General features: G+C 40.3%; 1 protein-coding gene across 2 annotated transcripts in view; it reads left to right on the forward strand.

Annotated features, from left to right (window-relative positions):
• Positions 1 to 24,821, forward strand: part of WDR7 (WD repeat domain 7) — a 340,950-nt gene that overhangs the window by 261,169 nt on the left and 54,960 nt on the right. For both annotated transcript variants that reach the window (XM_043889509.1, XM_043889510.1), the window contains one exon: positions 15,250 to 15,349. In XM_043889509.1, coding sequence (XP_043745444.1) covers positions 15,250 to 15,349 — 100 coding nt within the window. The remainder of the gene's footprint in view (positions 1 to 15,249; positions 15,350 to 24,821) is intronic.

The raw sequence follows: 24,821 nt of genomic DNA on the forward strand, positions 1-24,821 counted from the left end.
TGGTGTGAGGAAGTGTTCTGATTTCATTCATTTACATGTAGCTGCCCAGCTTTCCCAGTACCACTTGTTGAAGAGGCTGTCTTTTCTCCACTGTATAGTCTTACTTGCTTTGTCACAGATTGCTTAATCCTACATGTGTGGGTTTATTTCTGGGCTCTCCATTCTGTCCCATTGATCTGTGTGTCTGTTTTTGTCCAATACCATGCTGTTCTGATTACTATAGTTTCGTAGTATGGCATGAAGTCTGAAAGGGTTATGCCTCCAGCTTTGTTCTTTTCCCTCCAGATTGCTTTGGCAATTTTGAATCATTTATGGTTCCATATTTTAAAAATTACAATTTTGACTTCTGTGTAAACTTCATAGTCATAGATTTAAATATTTCCTAATAATTCACATTTTAGCTCCAGGGATATTGTTAATAATACAATGATATCCATTAATAATACAAGAAAATTACTAAGATTTCAGTGCCCTTGAGAAACTGTATCATACACATCCTTGAAAACATAGTTATTCAAAGAAGTTCTATTACCAGATTTTTCATCACTGTAACAAATAAAACTTTTATTATATGGATATTAAATATGATCTTTCTACAACATGGATATATTAGCAACAACAAGACTGTTACAACACTGAATTAACTTCATATTCATATTATTAATAAGCAAAGTAGGAATTACAGTAAGGTAACATTTAAGAAATGAACTCCTCTACATTCCCTCGTATTTTCATTGGACTTTGCTTTACCTGCTTCAGTTTCCTAGATGATCTTCCAAAAGGCATCATCCAGCACTCTAGATGATTATTGTTGGAGACAGAAGTACAGAGCGTTCTGAGTAATTTACAGTTAATTACCTAGACCATCAATAATGCAGCATCCTCAGTTAAAAATACCCTAGACACTAAGAAAGGAGAAGTAACTTTTTTGAGTCTTGGGAGGATAAACGTTACTGAGGTTTCCTCAGGGGGCTTCCCAGGTGGCTCAAGTGAAGAATCCACCTGCCAATGCAAGAGCCACAGGAAATGCAGGTTCGATCCCTGGGTCGGAAAGATCCCCTGAAGGAGGAGATGGCAACCCAACCCAGTATCCTTGCTGGGATAATGCCATGGACAGAGGGGCCTGGAGGGCTGCAGTCCATGGGGTTGCAGAGTCAGACACGACTGAAAGTGACTGAGCACACAGGCATGCATGAGTTTCCCTTAGAAGTCATACCAGTGCTGTGTTACTTGGCTTGAATATCCCTGTGAAGACTCTACTATAGCAGACGAGTCAGCATGGGCTATGCCATGCCTGACTCCCTTTGGTCACCATTGAATTTTACTCTGCTTTCTTTGATGCAGTAGCATGAATATGGGAGTGTAGGAATGCACAGATGTTACTCAACTAAGAGAAAAGCAGTTGAGCACACAAGTGTGACGTGGATAATTTAAGGGTTTGTTATTCATTTTGCAAAAGTATCCTTTTTTAAAAATTGTTGTGTTAATTTCTGCTGTGCAAAAGATATTATTTACTAATCTCAGAAAAAATTTAAGCCTTTATAAGCTACTGACTAGCAAAGCTCAGTTAGAAAGGAAGATAAAATACAAAAATGTAATCGAATTAAAATATAGCTTTTAAATTAAGGCAATTATGTTCTTGAGAGCTAGTAGTGATACAATTCATAACAAACTATTAGGGATTTTTTTTGATGAATTGTTTTTGCACATTGTGAGTAGCTTGAAGAAAGGGATTTTTGCATCTATTTCTTTTATTGTGTCCATAGCAAGTAATAGAGGGCTTCATCTGGCCAAAAACCATAATATACCCCAGAATTCCCACATAGATCCTATTCCATGCATTTTTATTCTTTTAAGTGAAGGAAATTTATTTAATGTATAACTAAGACTGAGAATTTTTGTTCCTTTTAAAGACTTACTAAATAATTTCACAGATTCAAAAGGAGTCCCTTTTGAACTCTGTCCCAATTTTTAGTTTAGAAAATTTGAACTCTCAATATAGGCCCTCAATAACTGTAGTTGAATAATGATACCAGCTATGCTACTTCATGTGTTTTGTCCTTAATTTTGTCATAATAAATGGCACCAGTTATTTCACTTAAACGATGACCTTGTTGCATTATTTTTATAGAAATACAACTTGTAGAATTTGGACTCTGCAGTGGACTTCACATTATAAATTACCTATTTCTAGCCTTCATTTGACAAAGGGACAAACTGAAGAGCATGCTTTAAAAAAAAAGTATTGGAATATAGTTGCTTTACAATATTGTATCAGTTACACAATTCATGTGTGAGTGCTAAGTTGCCTCAGTCGTGTCCAACTCTTTGCGACCCTGTGAACTGTAGCCCACCAAGTTCCTCTCTCCTTGGGATTCTGTGGGCAAGAATACTGGAGTGGGTTGCCGTGCCGTCCTCCAGGGGATCTTCCCCACCCCGGGGTGAATCCGCGTCTCCTGCATTGGCAGATGGGTACGTTACCGCGAGTGCCACCTGGGAAGCCCACACGTATATACACGTGTCCCCTCTTTTCTGGATTTTCTCCCCCTTTACGTCCCCACCGAGCACTGGGTGGAGTTGCCTGTGCTATACGGTCGGTCTCCCTGGTTATCTCTCTCCACAGTATCAGTAGTGTGTAGTCAGCCCTTTCCTGAGCCGACGATCGGGTCAAAGTGCAGGCCAGCTCGGCTGAAAGGATCCACACCTGCTGTGTACCCTGCGCGGGCGGATGTGCGCCCGCCGCTCATGCGTCACGTGGCACCGAGTCCGGCATCTCAGCAGAGGACGAGATGGCTGTCGCTGTGGTCCAGGCCCAGGCCTCCCCCTGGCTGCATCCTTCCTTCCCCATCCTCTCTCTTTTGTCCTCGACATCTCTTCCTCGGTCTGAACACACGCACTCTTGTCTCTCATTTGAAACCCGTCTCCGCTCCGCAGCCCCCCTCCGCTGCCCAGACTCTTGTCTCTCCTCCTCCGGGAAGGAGTCTGCGCTCCGTCCACTCTGTCAGCTCGCACGCCCTGTGAAGCTGCTGTCGGCTGCTCTTCATCCCCGCTGTTTTGTTACCCTCCCTCTGTCTCCCCCAGTTAGAACTTTAAGATTGCCAAGTGTTTTTTCAGTCTTGAGTGTAGTGGTTCTCAAACTTTTGGTCTCAGAACCCCTTCAAAATTGAAGATCCCAAAGAATTTTTTATGAAAGTTGTATCTATGGCGTTCTAATATATTAGAAATTAAAACTTGGATATTTAAAAAATACTTATTGGTGTATTTAGTAATAGCTCAATTCATGTTGATGTAAAAACTTACTTTTATGAAAAATAACTACTTGCCAAAACAAACAAACAAACATAAAACCTGACAGATGAAGCATTGCTTAACATTTTGGCAGATTTCTCTAATGTCTGGCCTAATATGAGGCAGGTGGATTTTTATAGCCACACATGTCTTTAATCTGTTGCTATATATTATTTTATTTAAAGTTTATAGTGAAAATCTGGCCTCAAATAGATACTTAGTTTAAAAAGAGAGTCATATTTCAATAGCCTTTTAAAATAATTTTGCATATTTTTTAGTAGTTCATCAAAACTCAACAGGTGGTCATTTTTTAAAGATTAGCTGCAATGAGGAATCTGTAATTTTAACAAATTTTTCATACTGTTACCTTCAATACATTGGATGGGTCTTTGAGTGGTTTTTTTGAGTGGGTCTTTCACCATGCATGACATTATAACATTATGCACTTGTCTTTGGAAGATCTTGGTTACTGAATTATTTGTAAATTCTCCATATACTGTCACATTACAATCCACAATATCAAAAACTCATTTTTGCTATTATCACTGCTGATCTCATTTTTTAAAAAAAAAGTCAGTATTGGAAAGCCAGATACCATTTTGCAAAACTCTAATTTTTACTTGAAAGCTTGAATTTTATCATTGACAACAAATTCTGGCTGTTGTTTTCCTGGACAGGACAAAAAACAGTTCATTTTCCAGAAAACGTCTGGCAAATACCCAAGTCCAAATAATTATAGTTTCTCTCTCAGTGATACTTTCAGTGAAATTGAAAAAAACAGCTAGTTTAGCTGACACCTCAGTCTTCCAACTATTTTCCCTTGAGACACCAGTCATATTTCAGTCGATGTTAGAAATATTTTATATATACTTCCCATTCTGTCACACTAAATAGTCAAGCAACATGTACTCAAGGGTCAAAATTTAAATAAAATTAATCATTTTTACAGCTTCATTAAGGATATTCTTAAATGAAAACACTTTGTTGTTTTATTTACTACCATGGCAGTGAAGGGTATTGTGACGACTAGTAGAATCTGGTCCCACTGCCTTGATTCGGGCCAAAGAATGCGCAGTTTACCCATCACTGTGTACCATCAGTGCCAGTTCAATACAGCGAAAAGCTCACTGATGCCTCAGTTTTATAAAAGTAGTTTTGATCTCACAAACTTCCTAGTAGGAGCATGAAGTCCCCAAGGCATTTGCAGACCCTACTTGGTGAAGAACCTCGGATTTAGTGGAACATTTTGTTGCACCAAAATGTGAAACTTACTTCTTCTTTCTTAAAACTCTAATAGAATTTTTTGCACTCTCTGTATCCTGAAGTCATAACCTTTCCTAGGATCCAGTATTTGGGGAGAGGGTAAGGTAGATCTCAGGAAGACCTGGGATGAGTTTTTCTGAGGCTCAGTATCAATCCTGAGATTTATTCCACTTACTCTAAAGGACCCTTCACTTTTCTAGGGATTCTTGGCTCTCCTTGAATTACAATGCTGTTGGTCCCAGAAGGGGGCCACCTTGAAGAGTCCTAGATGTTTGGTGTTACCCAAAGCACCATGATACGTAATGAAAAGTGAAAGTGAAAGTCGCTCAGTCATGTCTGACTGTTTGCAACCCCGTGGACTATACAGTCCATGGAATTCTCCAGGTCAGAATACTGGAGTGGGTAGCCTTTCCCTTCTCCAGGGGATCTTCCTAGCCCAGGGATGGAACCCAGGTCTCCCGCATTGCAGGTGGCTTCTTTACCTGCTGAGCCTCAGGGGAAGCCCATGATACATATTACCTGGTGGCAAATCTGCCTGTCATTAGGGCCCATGTTATAGATGATATCCTATTATATGTGTCAGACCTGTGTGCCTCAAGTCCCAGTCTCAGTTCACTATGCTCAGGGCACGTAAGTCTTCTTTCTGTTCCTTGAGTAAAGCCGCACTCATTTCCATCTCTGCGCGCTGTCCTGGGCGGGGCCGCTGTGGGCAGCCCAGCCCCAGCCTGTCAGTCGGGTGCTGTCCCCGCGCCCAGGGTGGTCAATCCCAGAGACGGCCTCCGGGACACAGAGCCGCTCCCAGGCGCTGTGATGGGAGGAAGGCGCAGCGGGGCCTGTCTGTCGGGCACAGGAGCTGAGAGGAGAGCGGGTGATGTCTCGGCGGCGATGGCCCAGTGAGGAGAGAATCTGAGAGGGTGGGGAGGTGTGTGTGTGTAACTGACTCACTTCTCTGCACGCCTGAAGCTCACACAGTGCTGCATATCAGCTACACTCCAATTTAAAAAATTTAAGTAAAAAAATAGAAATAAAATGAAAAATACAAAAAGAAAAAGAGAAAAACAGAAGGATGAGTACATGTTTATCAGGCAGAGAAATCCTTCTGACTCTGTATTTCCATATGCAAAATTGGCTGTCACTGAATGAAATGTATTAACCATGATTGCAAATCTCTGACCAATGAATCAATGATCCCTTTGCAGAAATTATAGTGCGTATTCTTTTCCATTGTGTATTTAGAGTCAAGAATGAAGAAATGCTCCTCATAGACCCGAGCAGTATAGTTAATGGCTCAACTGCTTGGGCTTCTTAGTGGGCATTACAAAGACAGCAGTAGGGTAGGGAGGAAACTAACTTTGAATAGCACTGGGTATAAATTTCTCTAATTTATTGTAAATGGATAATTCACTTAAGTCTTTGTAGTCTAGACATTGAAATTTAAAGTATTTTGTATGTTTTCCTGGATTTAACTGATTATCTCTCAGCTGGCCTCTTAGTATGCTATTACATAGAAAATGTACTTTATATTAGAACACTTTTCTTCACTTGTGTCCTCTACATATCATTCTTACTTACCAACAGTTTCTTCCATTGAAATATGCTGGCCTAGCAGCCTACCATACAGGCATTAAAAAGCTTGAGGGCAGTCCATTTCTGCTGTGGATGGAAAGATGTCAGCAAAAGATAAATTTAAAGAGAAACTAGCAGAGTTTCAGAAAAGTATGTAAAATCATTTTAAAAGAAGAAAACTACATGTAAAGATTGATATTCAGGCATGTACTTGCATGTAAACAAGTGAAGAGGAGGGAAAAAGTTGGAAAAGAGACACCCCAAGTTTTTCTCGTGGTTACCTGGGGTGGTGGAGGGGCTGTGGTAAAAGATAGCTTTGCTTTTTTGTTCATCGGCGAGTCTGTTTATGTCTGGCTGCGCTGGGTCCCCGCCGCTGCTCTTGGGCTCGCTCGTTGCAGCGAGCAGAGGCGCCTCTCCAGTCGTGGTGCTCTGGTTTCTCTGCGGTGGCTTCTCTGGCTGTGGAGCGTGGACGCCAGGCACCCAGGTTTCGGCAGCTGTGGCACACGAGCTTAGTCGCCCCGAGACGCGCGGGGTCTTAGTTTCTGGAGCAGGGCTTGAACCCACGTTCCCTGCACCAGCAGGCGGATTCTTAACCACTGGACCACCAGGGAAGCCCCAAGGATAGCTTTCTTACCTGTCTGTTTTTCTGTACTCTGGGTTTCTTTTTTACAATGAGTGTGTATTCCTTTAAATTCGATGTATGTATTAGAGTAATTCAAATTAAAAAGTCATTGGGACAGCATTAAAGCTATAACATAGATAAGACACAAAACAATTCAGAGTAAAGTGTTTAAACTTTTGAACTGAATGGGAAAAAAAAAATCCAGACAGAAGAGTTAAAAGTCTGTATTTTCAGACATAGTTTACCTTTTCTTAAACTTTGTTACTATGTAGACAGACTGATTGATTCTGCTCTTCAGGTGAAAAGCTGAATCAGCTCTGTGCACCCTAAATGGACACTTAAAATCCGGTTAAGAAAGTGAACACTGTCTACTTGAGAACAGTCCATGAGCTCATTTTAAAAAAAAACTCCAAATCTGTGGTTTGTGTTTATTTCGATGGTATTAACAATAACAGGATGTAGCAAAGCTTCTATCCTAACTTCCAGTAAAATTCTTAAATCCGTTACAATTTTATAGGTTACCCTTTATAATATAGATGTCTGTCCTATACTCACGTGAGTAGAAATCCTTGTAAAACCATTTCAGTCTGTGTCCCTACTCCTGAAAATGCCCCAGCAGGCAACTGTCTTTTAGTGTTAAAGTTCTTGATGAAAAAAAAATCTCTAAAGCTTCCAGAAGTATTCCATTTCACTGTCTAACAGAAAGAACATTAAACTTTCCGACTGTTTGAAATGATAATAGAGAAGAGTTTCAAACCAAAGTTGTCCTAACTTGAAGCTGAAACTGAGATAATTTGCTGTTATCAGATTATATCTGAAAATCATAAGTGTTTAAGAAACAAACAAGTTTATAATATTTGGGAAACTCATTTCCCTTATTTATTAACACGTTATTAGCACTTCTTTGCCCTAGGAAAATAGCAAAATAACTGCACCTTTTTTATCCTTTCTTTTTTTTTTTTTTTTCATTTATTTTTATTAGTTGGAGGCTAATTACTTTACAATATTGTAGTGGGTTTTGTCATACATTGACATGAATCAGCCATGGAGTTACATGTATTCCCCATCCCGATCCCCCCTCCCACCTCCCTCTCCACCCGATTCCTCTGGGTCTTCCCAGTGCACCAGGCCCGAGCACTTGTCTCATGCATCCAACCTGGGCTGGTGATCTGTTTCACTATAGATAATATACATGTTTCAATGCTGTTCTCTCAAAACATCCCACCCTCACCTTCTCCCACAGAGTCCAAAAAGTCTGTTCTGTACATCTGTGTCTCTTTTTCTGTTTTGCATATAGGGTTATCATTACCGTCTTTCTAAATTCCATATATATGTGTTAGTATGCTGTAATGTTTCTGTGGCATATATTCAGAGATGCAAATGGTGATGATGATGATAATTATGGTAGCTATTAGTGTGTACTTACTACAGAAAGTACTTTTTATATGCCAGGAACACTTCTAAGTACTTTACATGTAGTAAGTAATTCAGTCTTCATGATAATCATATCAGGTACTATTATTGTTCCCATTTTACAGATGAGGAAGCTGAGTCATAGATAAGTTGCTCAAGGTCACAAATTAGTAAGTGGATGAGTCGTGTAATAAGAGAAGTATCTCTTAGCCATCATTTATAATACACCTCAACGGGCATGTTATTTTTACTTGCAGAAACCCTGTTTTCAGTTGTCCTTCTAAAACCCCAGCTGCAGCATGCCTCTAGCCAGTTTTTTCAGAAGGGAAGTACTTCACCTATTAAATACTTAGTGGTGTTTAGGAAACATCTGTTGAAGATTTGGGCTTCCTGGTAGCTCAGTTGGTAAAGAATCCACCTGCAACGCAGGAGACCCCTGTTCGATCCCCGGGTCGGGAAGAATCGCTGGAGAAGGGATAGGCTACCCACTCCAGTATTCTGGCCTGGAGAATTCCATGGGCTGTATAGTCCAAGGGGTCGCAAAGAGTCGGACATGACTGAGCAACTTTCACTTCATTGAGGATTTACAGTGTGTGAGATGCTGAGTGAGAAGTCATGACTCTCAGATGGAACTTTCCAGTTGTCAGTCACCATCTCAGAATGAAGGTTCCATGTTGTCCTTTGAACTGGTGCCTGTCACTAGGGGAATGAAGTGCTTCTAGAAAACATTCCCTCATCCTCCACTGTTCACACCCCCCGCCCCACCAAACTAGCACAGCTCTCCTTGAGCTGATGCCTTCATCAGAGCTACTTTTGTGTCTCTGAATTGTTCAAACGTGTTAGCGGCATGGAGACCCAGAGTTCTGGGGGGAGGGTGCAAACATGTCTGGAGTAGCTTCCTCCTGTGCAAAGTGCCCCCTTGGTTGCAGCTCTGACGTCCCTGAGGGTTATTGACCGATGCTCCGAGAATCAAGTCCTGAGCTCCTCACATGGCGGTCCTTACAAGAGCTCTTTGCCATTTTGTCCAGGCCACCAGGGTGTTATCACTGATACCTTCTGTGGTCATACTGACGTGTATGTTGCTCCACTACAGAAGGCTGGCCATTCTTTCCTGCGTTCATAGTTTTGCTTGTGTTTAGGGGTCAGGTCTTGTCCCTGGGCTGTTGGGAGCACATCATGGATACTGAGTAGTCTCTCTCCTCATCTAATATGCTGCTGCTGCTAAGTCACTTCAGTCATGTCCGACTCTGTGTGACCCCATAGACGGCAGCCCACCAGGCTCCCCCATCCCTGGGATTCTCAAGGCAAGAACACTGGAGTGGGTTGCCATTTCCTTCTCCAGTGCATGAAAGTGAAAAGTGAAAAGTGAAAGTGAAGTCGCTCAGTCATGTCCGACTCGTAGAGACCCAATGGACTGTGGCCTACCAGGCTCCTCCGTCCATGGGATTTTCCAGGCAGGAGGACTGGAGTGGGGTGCCATTGCCTTCTCCATCATCTAGTATACGTGATGGATAAAGGGATGGTGTATTAATTACATTTTAAATAACTTTTGTTTTCATTAATTAAAAAATCTGCATGCATACCCTGCAGAGTGCAATCAGATGAACAAATCTAAAAAGTTATTTCATGCAAGTTAAAACGAAAATGTGATAGCATTTTTTTCCCTCATATTGGCAAAAATGCAGAAAATTTGATCATATCGAGTGGGGAACTGAAGATAATTTGGCATTGCCTGAAAAAGGGAATGGCTACCCACTCCAGTATTCTTGCCTGGAGAGTTCTATGGACAGAGGAGCCTGGCGGGCTACAGTCCATGGGGTCGCAAAGAGTCAGACATGACTGAATGACTTTGACTTCACAGGTGGTACAATGGTAAAGAAGCTTCCTGCCAATGCAGGAGGCATGGGTCTGATCGCTGGGTCAGAGAGATCCCCTGGAGTAGGAAATGGCAACCCACTCCAGTATGCTTGCCTGGAAGATTCCATGGACAGAGAGGCCTGGCGGGCCCAAGTCCATGGGGTTGCAAAGAGCCAGACACAACTGAGTGACTGAGCACGCATGCTCAGTGTACAATGTGTGTATGCTTTAATCTAGAATCTCGCTTTGGGGAATCTTTCCTACAAAAGTATTCACCTATGTATACAAGGATATGTGTATAACTTAAATGTCAGAAAGGGACTATTTCAAGAATGGAGTATAAATGCACAGGAATATAATGCAGGTGTGAGAAAGGATGACATGGATTCATGTATGTGGGAGGATGCTCCATGAACTACTGAGGGAAGAAAAGAAAGTTGCAGAATGATAGGTGTAATATGACACCACTTTTGTAATAAAAATTAGGCAAAGCTGAGAATGGCCACCAGATTGTTAACAGCCATTAACCCCTGGTGAAGGAGGAGGCGTGAGTAGAAAGACTTACCTCTTGCTACACACATATTAGTGGTGGTTCTTTACAGTTACGTACAGCCTTAATACTTTTTAGACTAACAGTTTAAAGTTTTGGGATCATTTTCAATCAACATCAAGAATTTGTAAAAGCAGCTAGATAAGAATCACTCCTAATACCTCAGCTACTCCTGGAAATACAGATACTAATTCTCAGCACAGTGCCTGATACACAGTTTGTCCTCAGTAGCAGTTACTGTAAATAGTTGTAAATCATATTTATAGCCCATACATTCTATTTCTTACATCCTTAGATTTTTAGATGGGTTCATTTTAGCTGGAGATTCACTTTGCATTACTGAAGAGTGTTCCTTGTTGCATTTTAATGCTCATGGACACTGTATACAATATTAACATCCTGAGATCATGATGCCACATTACCAGAGTCATGGTTAAGAAAGTGATATTATAGGCTTCTGTCTTCCTCCTAAATCCTATCTCTGCTGAGAGTTGCATGTTTCCTCTCCCCCCACCCTTTTTTTTTTTTTTTTTTGAAGTATCACACAAACTTCTCTTATTTGAGGACCATTTTTTAAAAAATTAATTTAATTTGTTTTTTATTGAAGGATAATTGCTTTACAGAATTTTGATGTTCTCTGTCAAACCTCAACATGAATCAGCCATAGATATACATATAATCCCTATTTGAGGACCATTTTTAATAAAAAGTAAAAAGGTCATCAATTCAAGGGAGACTGTAAGTAAAGGGTACCAAAGTTACTTAGACTCAGGCATTGGGTGCTTGGCAAACTCTTAGGCAGCATGATTTGCTCCAGGATCCTGCCCCAGAGTGGACCAAATTCACATATTTATTTCACATCGTAAACCACCCCATTGTGAGGGGTTGGCACCCTGTTGTCAGTGAGGGGTTGATGTCACAAATACGCTTTGGAGAAATAGAATAACTTATTCTGGTAGCTTGTGATGACCAATAAGTGATTATTTCTTTTGATTATGTTTTGTGTGATAATACTATATTCAATGAAATTTATATGTGCCTATATAAATATCTGGCTGATTCTTAGAATAATTTTTATTCTCAGACCACTTATACCAAATACATATACTGTATTGTATATATCAGTATTTAGACTATATTTGCCTTAAGTTTCAGGCCAAATAATCTCTTCTAGTTCCCTGAAACATAATGAAATAATTTCCATTATGCACTTGTTAATCTCATGATAATGTACTCAAACTTCAAGAGTCTTTACATATAACTTCTTGTAAATCTGCAGTTGTTTGTCTCAATGGAAAATACATTTTTTAGAAAGGTCAGGGGGTTGCTTTCTGATTCACGATTTCTGCCTAACTTTTTTAGACAGTTTTATTTCCTTTGTTGTTTTATACTGGTTATTATTTTAGACATTAGAAAATATTCATTAGTCTTAAAAACTGATATTTTTAGCCTAGTTTATATACTAGTCACTGAAGGATAAGCGTAGTGATTTGGACCTCTTATAGCATTAAGTACTGCTGTATCCTGCAATACTTAGGTTAATGTAGGACCCTGTTCAGTAGGTTGCTTGGACCCTGGTTATGTATGCATATGTTCAACAAAAGATAAAGTCTCTGATGGTGAGAAACAGTAAGCAAAAAATTATTGTATAATCTCAAAGAGATGACAAGTACAGTAAAGAAAAACTAGGGTCCTGGTCTGAAGAGTGGAGGAGGAACAGCTGCTGTATTAAATAAGACGGATGGCTCTTAAAGGCCTTCCTTATCCAGACAGCCCTGGAGCAGAGACCTCAGTGAAGCAAGGGCACAAACCGGGGAGGATGAGGTTTTCAAGCAGACGGAGCAGCAAACGTTAAGCTCCAAAATGGATATACTCCTGACATAATCATGAAAGTATACGATCAGTATGGCCAGAGTAGACCAAGCAAAGACAAGAAGAGATAAAGTCTGAGAGGTGTTAGGGCCAGATGACGCAGGGTCTTGAAGGAGGGTTGTGAACGTTCTAGAGAGGTGATTTGATTTATGGCTGAAAAGGACCACTCTGGATGCGCGTGGACAGTGATGAAAGCATGGAAATCAGGGACTTTAAACTTTTTGCATGATGACCACCCTAGCCCCAGCAAGAAGCACATTTTGCAACATTACATTGGAGAACTGGTTCCAGGAGAAGACTAGTCTGGGGGCAAGGTGGGCCCTGGAAGCCCTCAGCAGAGAGACAGTCACTGCAGCCAGTCCGCAGAGTGAGTACTTGGGAAGTGAGTGCACTTCTTCTGTTAAAAGAGGGACTGTTAAAGAAGGAAAAAGTTTAACAAGAAACCCAAAGATTGAAAACATGCCGTGAGACCTCCACTGTCCAGAATTCCTTCAGATATTTTAGGAGTATTAGTCTGGTAGTAAACTGCAAAGAATGAAAAATGCAGACCTGTAATATATGGTCCTTTCAGGCAGACTAAAGATTTGATACCAAGAATAGATTTGGTCTTTTTTTCTCCCATAAATAATGGTGTCTGTAGGTGATATAGAAAGATGAGGTTGACCCAGAGCATAGAAAATGGTCAATGTAATAAAAAAAAAACTTTTTAGATTCAGGTTTAACTAAGTAAAATTTTGTCAACATAAATGTATTTTACCAAAGGCTTGTTTTCAAGAGGATTATTTTGAAGGGCAGTTATATTTACGTTTCACAGAAGTATTGGGACAATACAACTCTTATATCTGTGCAAAGTTCAATAACAGATAACAAAATACCTCTGGAAATGTTATTTTCCTGTGGCTGTTGACCTGCACAGAATAGATATTTGTTAAAACATTTGTTAAATATTATATTCCATGTTACTCTGATAGGATTTAAATTGTGTGGGCTTAGGTATGTTTAGATGTGATGTGGATATAGGCATATATATAGATACACAGTGATGCTCCTTCTTAGACCACAGTAATTATTGAATAATAAAATAGTAAACATTTTAAAGCTCTTCTAAATATCTTTTCTTTTTTATTGTGGAAGCATTAAATTTTGAATGCTAATTGTTGGTTCTTGCTTTCTCTATGTAGGGACAGCAGCAGAATGCTTTAGACAAGAAAGATTTTTAAAGAAAGTTTTTATTCACCACTCAGTAGGGGGAAGCCACACACATCAAGAGCCTCTAGTCCTCTTCCTTCCCTCACACCTGAATGCACAAGAGAACCTCCCATACCAGCCCAACCCCACAGGACATCCTTAAGTAGTGTCTTTCATATGACTGGAAATGAAGCCTTTATCTTCCACTAAAAAGGAAAAAAGTTGCCTTGCTGGCTGGGGCTTAGAGATCGGACAGAAGTACTGCTGAATAAGTATCAAACAAAAAGTTTAAACGCTTAATGGCCTGTATTCCAGATTTATAAAATGTGTATGAATGTCATAAAGTCTGACAATGCCAAAAATGGCTTCGTCAGACTGTCCCTGGTTTCTAAATGCTCACAGATATCTCCCCTCTCCTCTCTCTCTTAGCCTCTTACCAGAATTTCAGAAACGGAGCCCAGTGCCCCACTAGTTCGTTTGTTTGTTTTTTAACTCTGTATCAATCTCAGGAAAGAATTAGAGACATGCTACTTCTTTTCTGTCATCTGTTTTTCCTCTCCCCTCCTGTGTTTTAAAAAAAATAACAGAAAATTTAGTTTGGTAGCAGAGAAGCAAAGAGAAAAAAGGAAAGAAATATATAGCAAAATTGATGTAATGTCCTCAGAAATATTGAGAGTAGGCCACTAATTTATCTGGGTAACTCTCACTGAGACAGTAGGACTGGATAATGGGAAGGCATATTTGAAACTCTTTGGGGACATCAAAGCATACCTTATTTACACTTTTAATAATTTTTATTCTTGCCTTCCCGGGCTCTAGCCATATGGCTATTAAATCATGACAAAGCAAAGATCAGGAATTCAAATACTTAATCAAGTCATGAAAATTAATCCAGAAAAATAAACAAATAAAAGTAAATCAAACTTTTACAACCTTCAGAGCATCCTCCCTAAATCCTATTTTCATGTAATGCCAAATCACCCAATATGCTTATTTATGTTACCAATAGGCACAGTTATCATTTGGATAAACTGATAAACATGGAAACACTAGAAAATTTGCCAGATAACTTTTTTTGGTGAATAACTTTCTAATTTCATTTAAAATTACTGATATGAACATTTAAGCATAATGTGTTTAATATGCTGTATTTTTATGATTGTTCTGCTAAAAAATAATTTTCATTCCTTAATACCATAATAAACCATGAAAATATAATTAGATTGAATATGTAAGCCTTTTCATCTTTTCTATTTCTGTTCGAATAGAAATATTTGCATCATAGTCACTGTAGCAAAACTGTGTTTTCATGTTTAATCTTTTCTGTTTCTGACCCTTACTTCTTATTTAAAAATTCAAGGATGTTTGTGATTATAAAGTTGCTTTCTATTGAAAATAATCATTAACAGGCGTAAGTGGTATTCTGCATCATTTTTCTTTCATTTGATTTTAAGAATTACCACAATGAAACATTTTTGAAAAAGCTCCATCTATTAATTATGGATATACTTATTTAACAGTATTTGTTGGAACTGGCTTCAATCATCAGAGTGTGTTGCTCTCCACTGCGACGTGCGGGTCATCTCACCTGTTTTTTTCCTTTTTGCTGTTGTTTAAATGTTCAATGCAGGTTCTACATGGTCAGCTATTATGAGCGGAGTCACCGAATAGCCGTTGGAGCACGCCACGGATCAGTGGCCCTGTACGACATTCGGACTGGAAAATGTCAGGTAAATAAATCATTGTGACTTCCTCTCCATAAAGTCCGCAGGTTATTGAAAGGAGTGAGAGACCAGCACTTCACCAGTTGACGTGCTGAGCTGTGGGAACATTATGGATAATGCTGAAGGGATCAATAGTTTAATGAAGGACTCAGAGAATATAGAGCCCTACTGTCTTTATTCAGCGGGGGTGAAGGGCCGCCGCAGACCTGCTCATCACAGAGCCCTGAGTAAGGCGGTGCTACTCACAAAGCCCTTTGCAATAAATCTTTCTTCCTTTAAATAAAGTTTTCTCATTTTCTTATTCTAATCATGTGTTTTGTGGGGGGAATATGTGATGATACATTATCATGATTAATGGCTAAACGAAAATTCGTTTTCTAAGTAAAATGCGATCTTTAGCAATTTGAGGACAGTATCCTACTCAGGTCAGGGAAGGCAGAAATCACAGTGGCGTTTGGCGTGGTTCTGGAAGAAGGAAGCCACGGCTCTATTTGAAATAATATATTCCTTTTTTTGCTTTGATAACTTCCTATGCTTTTATACAGCTTTATTATTGATGAGAAGTTCGTCTGAGTCTTGATCTTGAACACTCGGTTCTCCGAATGTGCCACTTGCGTAGATGGAGCAAGTCTAGCCCCACTTGACGTCCAAGTGATTAGTCTCTTTATCCCAGAGTCACCCTGTTGGTTAATGGCAAAAACAAAGTTAGTGGACTCCGTCCTGATTGAGGCAGATTTATAGTGTTCATTGATAAATAATTCCAAGTCATCATCCCTTGTCTTTCACTGTAGCAGTTATCAATGCTGATGAATTCAATCATATTAGTAATTGTATTCAACCATAATAGACTGATATATTCAACTGTATTAGAAATTTTCAAAAGGAATATGAAGAAATACATCTTGTAGCTAAATTTTAAATTGCCTCTTGAGTTTAATAAACTATTAATTAGTTCTCCAAAAGCTTCTCTGGCAGCTTTCCATGAAATAGTTGTAAGAGATGGTAACAGACTGGTGGTAAAAGTTTCAGGGGTCAGGCAAGTTTTGTGGGTATCATTCAAATTTAACACGTTTCTTTATACAGGCCTTCTCAGAGCCTTGATGTGTGAGTGCCCATCGTGCGTTTCCTGTGAGTGTGCACCATTTGCCACACTGATGTAACTATTGATTTTCGTGTGATTTTTTTTTTTAAGACATGAACTCCTCATTGGTGACTGTATTGCTTTACTCTGAGCTCTAACTTTAAGCAATGAAATCACTCTGAATACTTGCTTTAAAAATCAAGTTACACGTTGTCTATAACGTTTTCCTCTTGAGAGACAGAGTCTCCAAGCATTATTTTCAGAATCAGTTGTTAAATATTGCCGGGGTTAGCAATGCAGTGGTGCGTTGGTAGTTGTAGAGTCAGTCATGTCTGACTCTTTGCAACCGCATGGATTATCTGTCCAGGCTCCTCTGTCCATGGAATTCTCCAGGCAAGAATACTGGAGTGGGTAGCATTCCCTTCTCCATGGAATCTTCTCAACCCAGAAATCAAACCTGGGTCTCCTATACTGTAGGCAGATTCTTTACCATCTGAGCCAGGAGGGAAGCCCCACATGTAACTTACAGTTGACCCTGGTTCTGATCTGGGGATTCAGACAATGCTGGATGGTGTAGAGCTGTCATAAGGACTAGGAATCCAAGTATGTCATAAGGACTTGAACACACAGTTCAAGCCCGTGTTGTTCAGGGGTCAACTGTATATTATTATTAGCCAGCTTGAGAGAAATAAGCCACAAGCATCAACAAGATGAAGACAAAATAAAGTTGAACAAGGTGATCTTTTCAAGCTTCTTTAAAATTAAAGTGAGGAAACCACAGAGAGGACGCCATTGCCACCAGCAGAGGGAAGAGGAGGCATTGGCGTAACAGCCAGAGGAGTGAAGGAGGAACCACGGTGAAGAACTGATGAGAAAGCCGCAGGCTGTGCTGAGCACACGCTTCCTGACAGTTTTCCCTCCTGCGTGGTCTCAGCGACGATCTTAATGAACATGCAAAAAGCATGCTTTGAATATCTTATTCTTTTTAGTAAAATTACTTGAGAAACACTCATCAATCAATGACATTCTTTCTTAACAGAAATCTGTAACGTCACACGTATTTCGTTTTATTTTCGTGCCTTATTTTACTGCATTTCGACATTTCAGTGTCCCTATGATATTTTTCTATTTCAGCTTCTTGATTTTGATATCCCAGTTGTCATTAGTGGTGTACGATGGAATAACCTTTACCTTCCAGTGCAGTGTGAAAGGGAAGGTTACCCTTTCCTCTCATCTTTCAGAGCATGAAAACAAAGCTAAATCTCTAAAATCAATCTTAACTGCTTTTGCCAGTTACCAGTTTTATCCAGTGACAATGAGCTCTTAAGGGATTCTCTTAATTCCTTTATGGTATTAGTGTTGTAGTGTTTGAAATAAGTGAGTCAACAGTTGAAACAGAATACATGAGTATGGTTGGCGTGTTTAGAAATGATATTTTAGAGGTGAATCAGAGGACTTACAATTTTGAACTAGGAATGCAATAGAATATTTTTTTAATTAGCTGTTGAAATCAGTGAACAGAGAGAGGGGGACAGTTTTACTAACATTGAGCAAAGACATAAGATATGACATAAAAAAAAAAAAGATAAGACATAAAAGACGTAGAAGGGATAATCAGTAAATTCGCTGGGCTCCGGAGTAGGTTCCCGTTAGGTGGAAATACAAGGGGCAGCTGCCTAAATGAGAGCCCCACTACAGGAGACGCGCCGTGGCCTGGCCGGGATGCCAGAGGCGAGGCAGTGTCCTTGGGCCCAGTGGGAGCACAGGAAAGGGGGAAGGGGCACAGAGCATTCAGGGTCCCTGTCGTCCTGAGATGGGCTAGCAAGGGATAGACGCGGAAAGTCCAGTCTGTTTCCCTCACCTTTTGGCATTAGCATCTATCTTTTTTAAAATCAGTTTTCTTACGACCTCTTCTTCTCAATCTAGTACAGGCAATTATACAAAGCTGCATCTAAATATGCGTCCAGTCTGGAATATGAATTTTACTCATATTGAGTTTGCAAGCTATTGCCCAAATCTGCCTGCCACCTGTTTGAGTAAGTAAAGTTTTACTGGGACACGGCCACGTCGTTCGTTTAAGGACCGCGTGTGGCCGCTGTCACACTGCAGTGGTAGAACTGGGTTTCTGCAGCCAGCGAGGACTGGGGATGGTCCTCAAAGCCTGAAACATTGGTCCTTTCCAGAAAAAAATTTGCTGACCTCTGTCTTAGGTAATTAGAGGAGGAAGAGTTAACTCATTCAACTGAAAAGTGATCTAAAGCAGCATAGGGGCTTCTCTGCTGGTCCAGTGGCTAAGACCACCTGCCCACACAGGAGACATGGGTTCAATCCCTGCTCCGGGAAGATCCCACATGCTGTGGGGCAACAAAGCCTGTCACCACAGCTGCTGACGCCCGCATGGTCTGCACCAAGAGAAGCCACAGCAGTGAGACCACGTACCACGGCTGGAGAGAAACCCTGCTCCCTGCAGCTAGAGGAAGCCACACACAGCAGTGAGGATGCAATGCAGCCAGAATTTAAACTAAATAAAATGAAGTTTTAAAGGGTACAGTGTAATATACTGGAGAAGAGCAAAGAGAAACTCGTGTGACTTAAATCTGATCTTCATTTCATAAGCTTGGGAATGTGTCTTAACTCTGCTGAACTGAAGCTTCCTCACTATGCAGTGGTGATAGAAATAGTGCCTATACTTGCGAGAAGGAAGGAAATTTGTGTAAAATTCTCAGCAAGTAGTATTCAGTAAGTGTTGGTTATATTAGTAAAATAAGCTTGGACATGCATTACACTGCAATGAAATTACATTAACTGTGGAGAATTTTAAAGGTAAACCTTGAGACCTCAGAATGTTTGTAGACATATATATATATATATATATATATAAAGCAAACATCAGTAAGTGCTTAAAAAATGTTAGCCATCATAATTATTATTTAGTTATTAGTTAAATAAGACAAAATCAACCCCAGGCTTCTTTTCTCTCCTACTTGGGTATACATGATTTCGTCCTAGCTATATCTATTACAAGTTCTTTTTTAGGATTTTGTTGTAGTTGTTGCTCTTTATTCCAAACAACTTGATTACTCTTAAATGTAGAATGAGTAGAATATCAAACCAAGTATTTAACAAAGTTAAGATTATACTTATTGATCTGTCCTCAACCAACCATATTTAATGATTATTCTTTGTCTGTCCTGATTTTTGCATAGCATTAATCTGTTGTCCTGCTGATATATTTTTTTAAGTAAATTTTTGCTATCATTACAAATATTACTTTTCATGCTACTGCTATATTAAAATTTTTCTGAGTAAAGCTGATATTTAAATATGGTATTCCCAGTTGCCAGCATATCTCAGTTTTTGGCATATCTGTTTGCATATATTTAAAGTCTTATATTAATTAGCCCCGCTGAATTTTTTTCAAGGATTTTATTACTGTGTAATTTTCCACATCTGTTTTCTTCAGCATCGTTTTTAAGATATAAAAGATGGGGTCAGTGAGTCAGTCATCTTATGATTCTTATTCAGTTTCTAATTTGTTAGCATAATTTTCTTTGTAGTTTCTCTTGCTTTCAACAGGCATAGCTGTGAATGTTCTCATTCTCTCTTATTTGCATGTCATTTATTCTTTATCCTTTCATTACTTATCTCTGTTGAAATTCAGTCCAGTTTTTTTTCTAAGCTTACCTCTTTATCATAAATTACAAGCCTTTTAATGCTGCTTAGATGGCTGCTTTTTTAACGCAAAAGAAAATTGTAGTTAGGATCTTAAGGATTGTTGTTCCCTGATTTTTATTAGGTTTGGAGTTGGCTGAAAATTTTTTAATTCTGCTTCATCTCTGGATCTGGTGAGCTGCCGCCAATTCCCAGTTGTTAGTTCCTTCCTTCTTTCATTGCTCTCTCTTTCTTCTCTCTCTCTTTAAGCTTTGAAGCTTCCTGTAACAATTATTTTCTTACAGGAATTATTTTGTTTTCATTGACAGTAATGACCTACTGATGCCTGGCCAATCAAAATTGAGTAATTTCCGTGCACCCCCCCCCCACCCTCCCCCCCGAAAAGTCCAAATATAATGCTTGAGTGATTAGCCTTTACATGAAAACTAGGGAAAAGGAAGATACGTATGTAGCTGGTGAATGAGCAAATCAACCTCCCTTTTTCTCTGGAAAGTGAATGAAATTTATTGATTGTCTCTTCAGATTATAAATGTAATTCACACTCATTATAAAATAACCTCAAGCAATAACAAAATATTTAAAGTGGAAAGTTAAAGTCCACTGTAACTGTCCCTTGGCATTGGTTCCTGTTTAGCTCTTTATTGTAAACACTTTGAATCTTGTTTCTGAGATATACAAATAATATTATTCTCTCCCTCCTCCCCAATAATTTAAGAGTTTCCTGCAGCCTGTTTTTACCACTCACTATGAGTCCATGTATCTCATTCAATAATAGCAAGTAGTGCCTACTATTTGTGGCAAATAAAGCAAGTGTGACTCCTACCCTCAAGGAGCTTCTATTCAGTGAGAGGAGACAAACAGGAAACTGAACAAGAAAATGCCAGGGAGCGGTGTGATAATACAGAGGAAGGACTGGCTACCTGCTGTAGGCACTCAGGGGTGAGCACATGGAGGGCGCTTCATTTAACCCAAGACTGTGTGACCACCTCTAAGAAGAGCATTGTAAGGACAAGAGCAGCTAGGACAAAGACTAAGCTGGGAACAACACTGGAAGTTTGGGGGAGAAGAAAAAAAGACAGCTGTAAAAAGTGCATCCATTTTGTTAGCAAGTGGAAGAGAGATTTGAGGTGGAGTTTGCTAGGAAAGCAGGACCGATCATGAAGGCCAGGGTGGGGATCTCAGATGTTATTTCAGTGTGATGGGCTGCCATTAGAGAATTTCATGCCAGGAAATGTATATGGTGTTATACGATTTTTTTGCATTTTTCTTCTTGTAATTGATTTCTAGTTTCATAACTTCATGGTCAGAAATATATGATGTTTTTAACAATTATTTTTTGCTAGCTTTGCTTTTGGAAGGTATTTGTTCTTTATTTCACAACCTTGGAATCACAATAGACACAGTATTCTGCAGCCTAAAAAAAAAAAATCTTAGTACTACATCATAGCTAAACTTCCTGGTCAAACAACATTGTTCTAACATGTTCTTACAAAATATAAAATACATTATAAAACGACTGTTCTGTTGGTGAACTCTTCACATTAAGTCCAGCTCTGGGCTCATACAAACACAGCTGCAGTGAGCACCTTTATACACTGGTGCTGTTCTCTCTGTAGGCTAGATCCTAAAAACAGCAGCTGGCTTGATCCGTTCTTATTTGAAAAGATTAATGGCTGCTGAGCAGAGACTAGGGTTGTTGCAATAGCAATGGAGAAGTGCAGGCACATAGAGGGTATGTTTTGGAAGTAGAGCCGACAGGTCTTAATGATTGTTCAGACATCGGGTGCAGGGCTGGGGGGATTCGGGGCGAGGCAATGGTGGGAGGAAGGAAGGGTTCAAGGGTGACTCATAGATTTGAGCCTTGAGCAACCAGATGGATTATGGTGCCATTAATAGCTGAGAAAAAAACAGGCGATGTATGAGATGCAGGTCAGGACTTTAGGTTCTGGACGTGTGAAGTTTGAAGGGCTATTTTAGACTGTTTGAATGACTACATCCTATTCCAATACACAGGTGGAGGATTCTTTAGCTGATCCTCTTATCAATGAACATTTAAGCATCCCCCCCTCAATTTTCACCATTTTCAGCAGTGCTGTATTACATAGTTTTACTTACATAACTTTTTATGTCTATCTGATTTTCTTAGGGTAAATTCCTGAATGCATAGTGCCAGGTCCAAAGATTTGTGTGTGTGATCACCAAAATGCTTTGAAACTACTTTCTCATAGTTCATGGGCATTAGCTTTTCCACACTCTCCCTAATAGCCCTATGAATAAAAGAATGGCTCTTCTTTAAAAACTGATGTATTTGTTTATGGCTGCGCTGCGTCTTCACTGCTGCGCGGGGGCTTTCTCTGGTTGCGGCGAGCAGCGGCTACGCTCTGGTGGTGGTGCGTGGGCTTCTCACCGCCGTGGCTGCTCTTACTGCACCGCGCGGGCTCCAGAGCCCAGGCTCAGCAGCTGTGGCCCACGGGCTTTAGTGGCTCCGTGGCAAGTGGAATCTTCCCAGACCAGGGATCGAACCTGTGTCCCCGTCACTGGCAGGCGGATTCTTACATACCACCAGGGGCGTCCACAGAAGGACTCCCGAACTGCAGTTATTCTCATGAAGAAATGAAGTTCCACAGCTGGCCTCATTTTATTTATAAAAAATAAAAATAATTTTATGAGAACTCTTCTCTGCATCAGACACTGAATTATGTGCAAGGGATAAAGATAAATAAATATAAACTGTTTCTTATAAAATCCCTTCAAGGAATTTATACTCTGGACTAGAAGACAGAGGGCTTCCCTGGTGGCACTAGTGGTAAAGAGCCAGCCTGCCAGTGCAGGAGACGTAAGAGATGAAGGTTTGATCCCTGGGGTCGGGAAGATCCCTCGGAGAAGGAAAGGCAACCCACTCCAGTATTCTTGCGCTGAGAATCCAAGGGACAGAGAAGCCTGGTGGGCTACAGTCCATGGGGTCACAGAGTCGGATACAACTGAAGCGACTTAGCACGCAAGCAGTGTAAGACAGATACAAACCCATAGCTGGAATACTGTGATTGTCCTTCTAGCGGGCAGGCTGGAGCTTGGCGGGGAACACAGGAGGGGCACAGGCCCAGATTTGTTTAGGTACTAGAGAGAATGGTCTGGAAGGGCTCTCTAGAGGAGAAGACATCGGAGCTGAGCCATTAGCTATAGGCAGGAAGGGGAGGAAAGGGCCGTGATTCCAGGCAGATGACGCAGCATCTGCAAAGCCAAGAGGCAGAAGAAATGCAGCGGAAGCAGGTTTATCAAAACCTGGGAGATGTGCTCCCCTTTGTATGTGTGGTTCGTGTTACAGCAAAAGTCTTACACAGGGAGCTGCACAAATCTCAGGTGAAAAACAGTCATTCCAATAGGTAAGTAGAGACACCACTTCTCTGTGCCCTTTTTTTTTCTTCCCCCTTTTTGGAAGGCTGTGTAGCTTGTGGGATCTTAGTTCCCTGACCAGGGATCGAACCTGCGGCCCCTGCAGTGGCAGCACAGAGTCCTAACTGCTACACCACTAGGGAATTCCCTCTATGCCTTATTGAATGCTAACTCAGTAATGTAGATTTTATAAATAAAGTTTACATGGTGTTAGCAAAATGTAAAGCAAGAACTGAATGCTGGTATTTTCCGTAAACAGTTGTTTTAAGAAAAGGGGGCCTGGCAAGATCTGAAAATGTTTTCAGCATGGGATTCAAAGCATTCTGGTGAAAGTGAAAGTGTTAGACACTCAGTCGTGTCCGACTCTTTGCAGCCCTCAAGGACTGTAGGCTCCTCTGTCCATGGGATTCTCCAGGCAAGAATACTGGAGTGGGTTGCCATTCCCTTTTCCGGGGGATCTTCCCAACCCAGGGATGGAACCCAGGTCTCCCGCTTTGCAGGCAGATTCTTTACTGCCTGAGCCACTAGGGAGGCCCTGATTTTCTCTAATGCGTTGAATTCTGGCGAGCACTCTAAGGTCACTACATATTGCAAGGAAGCTAACATTCAGGCTTGACAGCAGTGTCAGCGAACACACTTATGTGAATAGAAGTTTGGAGAACAATGTCTTTTTCTCTCTAAAAATAACAAAGATTTTACTTCTAGTTAGGAGGAGCAATGGCCCTTAACAGTTTGGTGGACAGTAAGACTGATGTTTCTTTATGGCAGAGTTTTGAAGCTTCAGGCACAGTTTTCACTGAGCAGAAGTCTATAACGCTTATACATCAAGGGTACTTATGTGATGATTGCAAAAATTGCAGTGAGAATTGACTACAGTGCTTAGTCAGGCCGACATTTTAGGCATTTTCTTCCTGTTCTTTTCAGCAGCTGGTTTTATGGCAAGTGTTCAGGAGCAGCAACCAGAAATACGGCATCAGGGATGATAATAAGATGAATGGTTGAAGAAGACAATGGTTTTCTGACACCCTGTTGAAGAATTACCCAACAGGCTTCCCGTTTTAAAAGTGAAGTGCTAGTTAGAGAAGAACCTCTAGGAAGAGAAAGAGATACACAGAACAGTGCTTGCAATTAGACCATCATTTACCCTGAAAGTTTAAAATTTTTTAAAGAACTAATTTAATGGATCACGTACAGGTGTATTTTTCTGTCATCTCTCTGCCCCATCACTCATTGAGTGTTTCTGAAATCCATGTTGTACTTTGAATGGTAATATTTAAGAGTTTTACACCAAGGAAAAAAACTTAATTCTTGGTAATATCTGTAGCTGGAAAT

Source organism: Cervus elaphus, chromosome 27 (assembly GCF_910594005.1).
Source record: "Cervus elaphus chromosome 27, mCerEla1.1, whole genome shotgun sequence".
Taxonomy (NCBI): domain Eukaryota; kingdom Metazoa; phylum Chordata; class Mammalia; order Artiodactyla; family Cervidae; genus Cervus; species Cervus elaphus.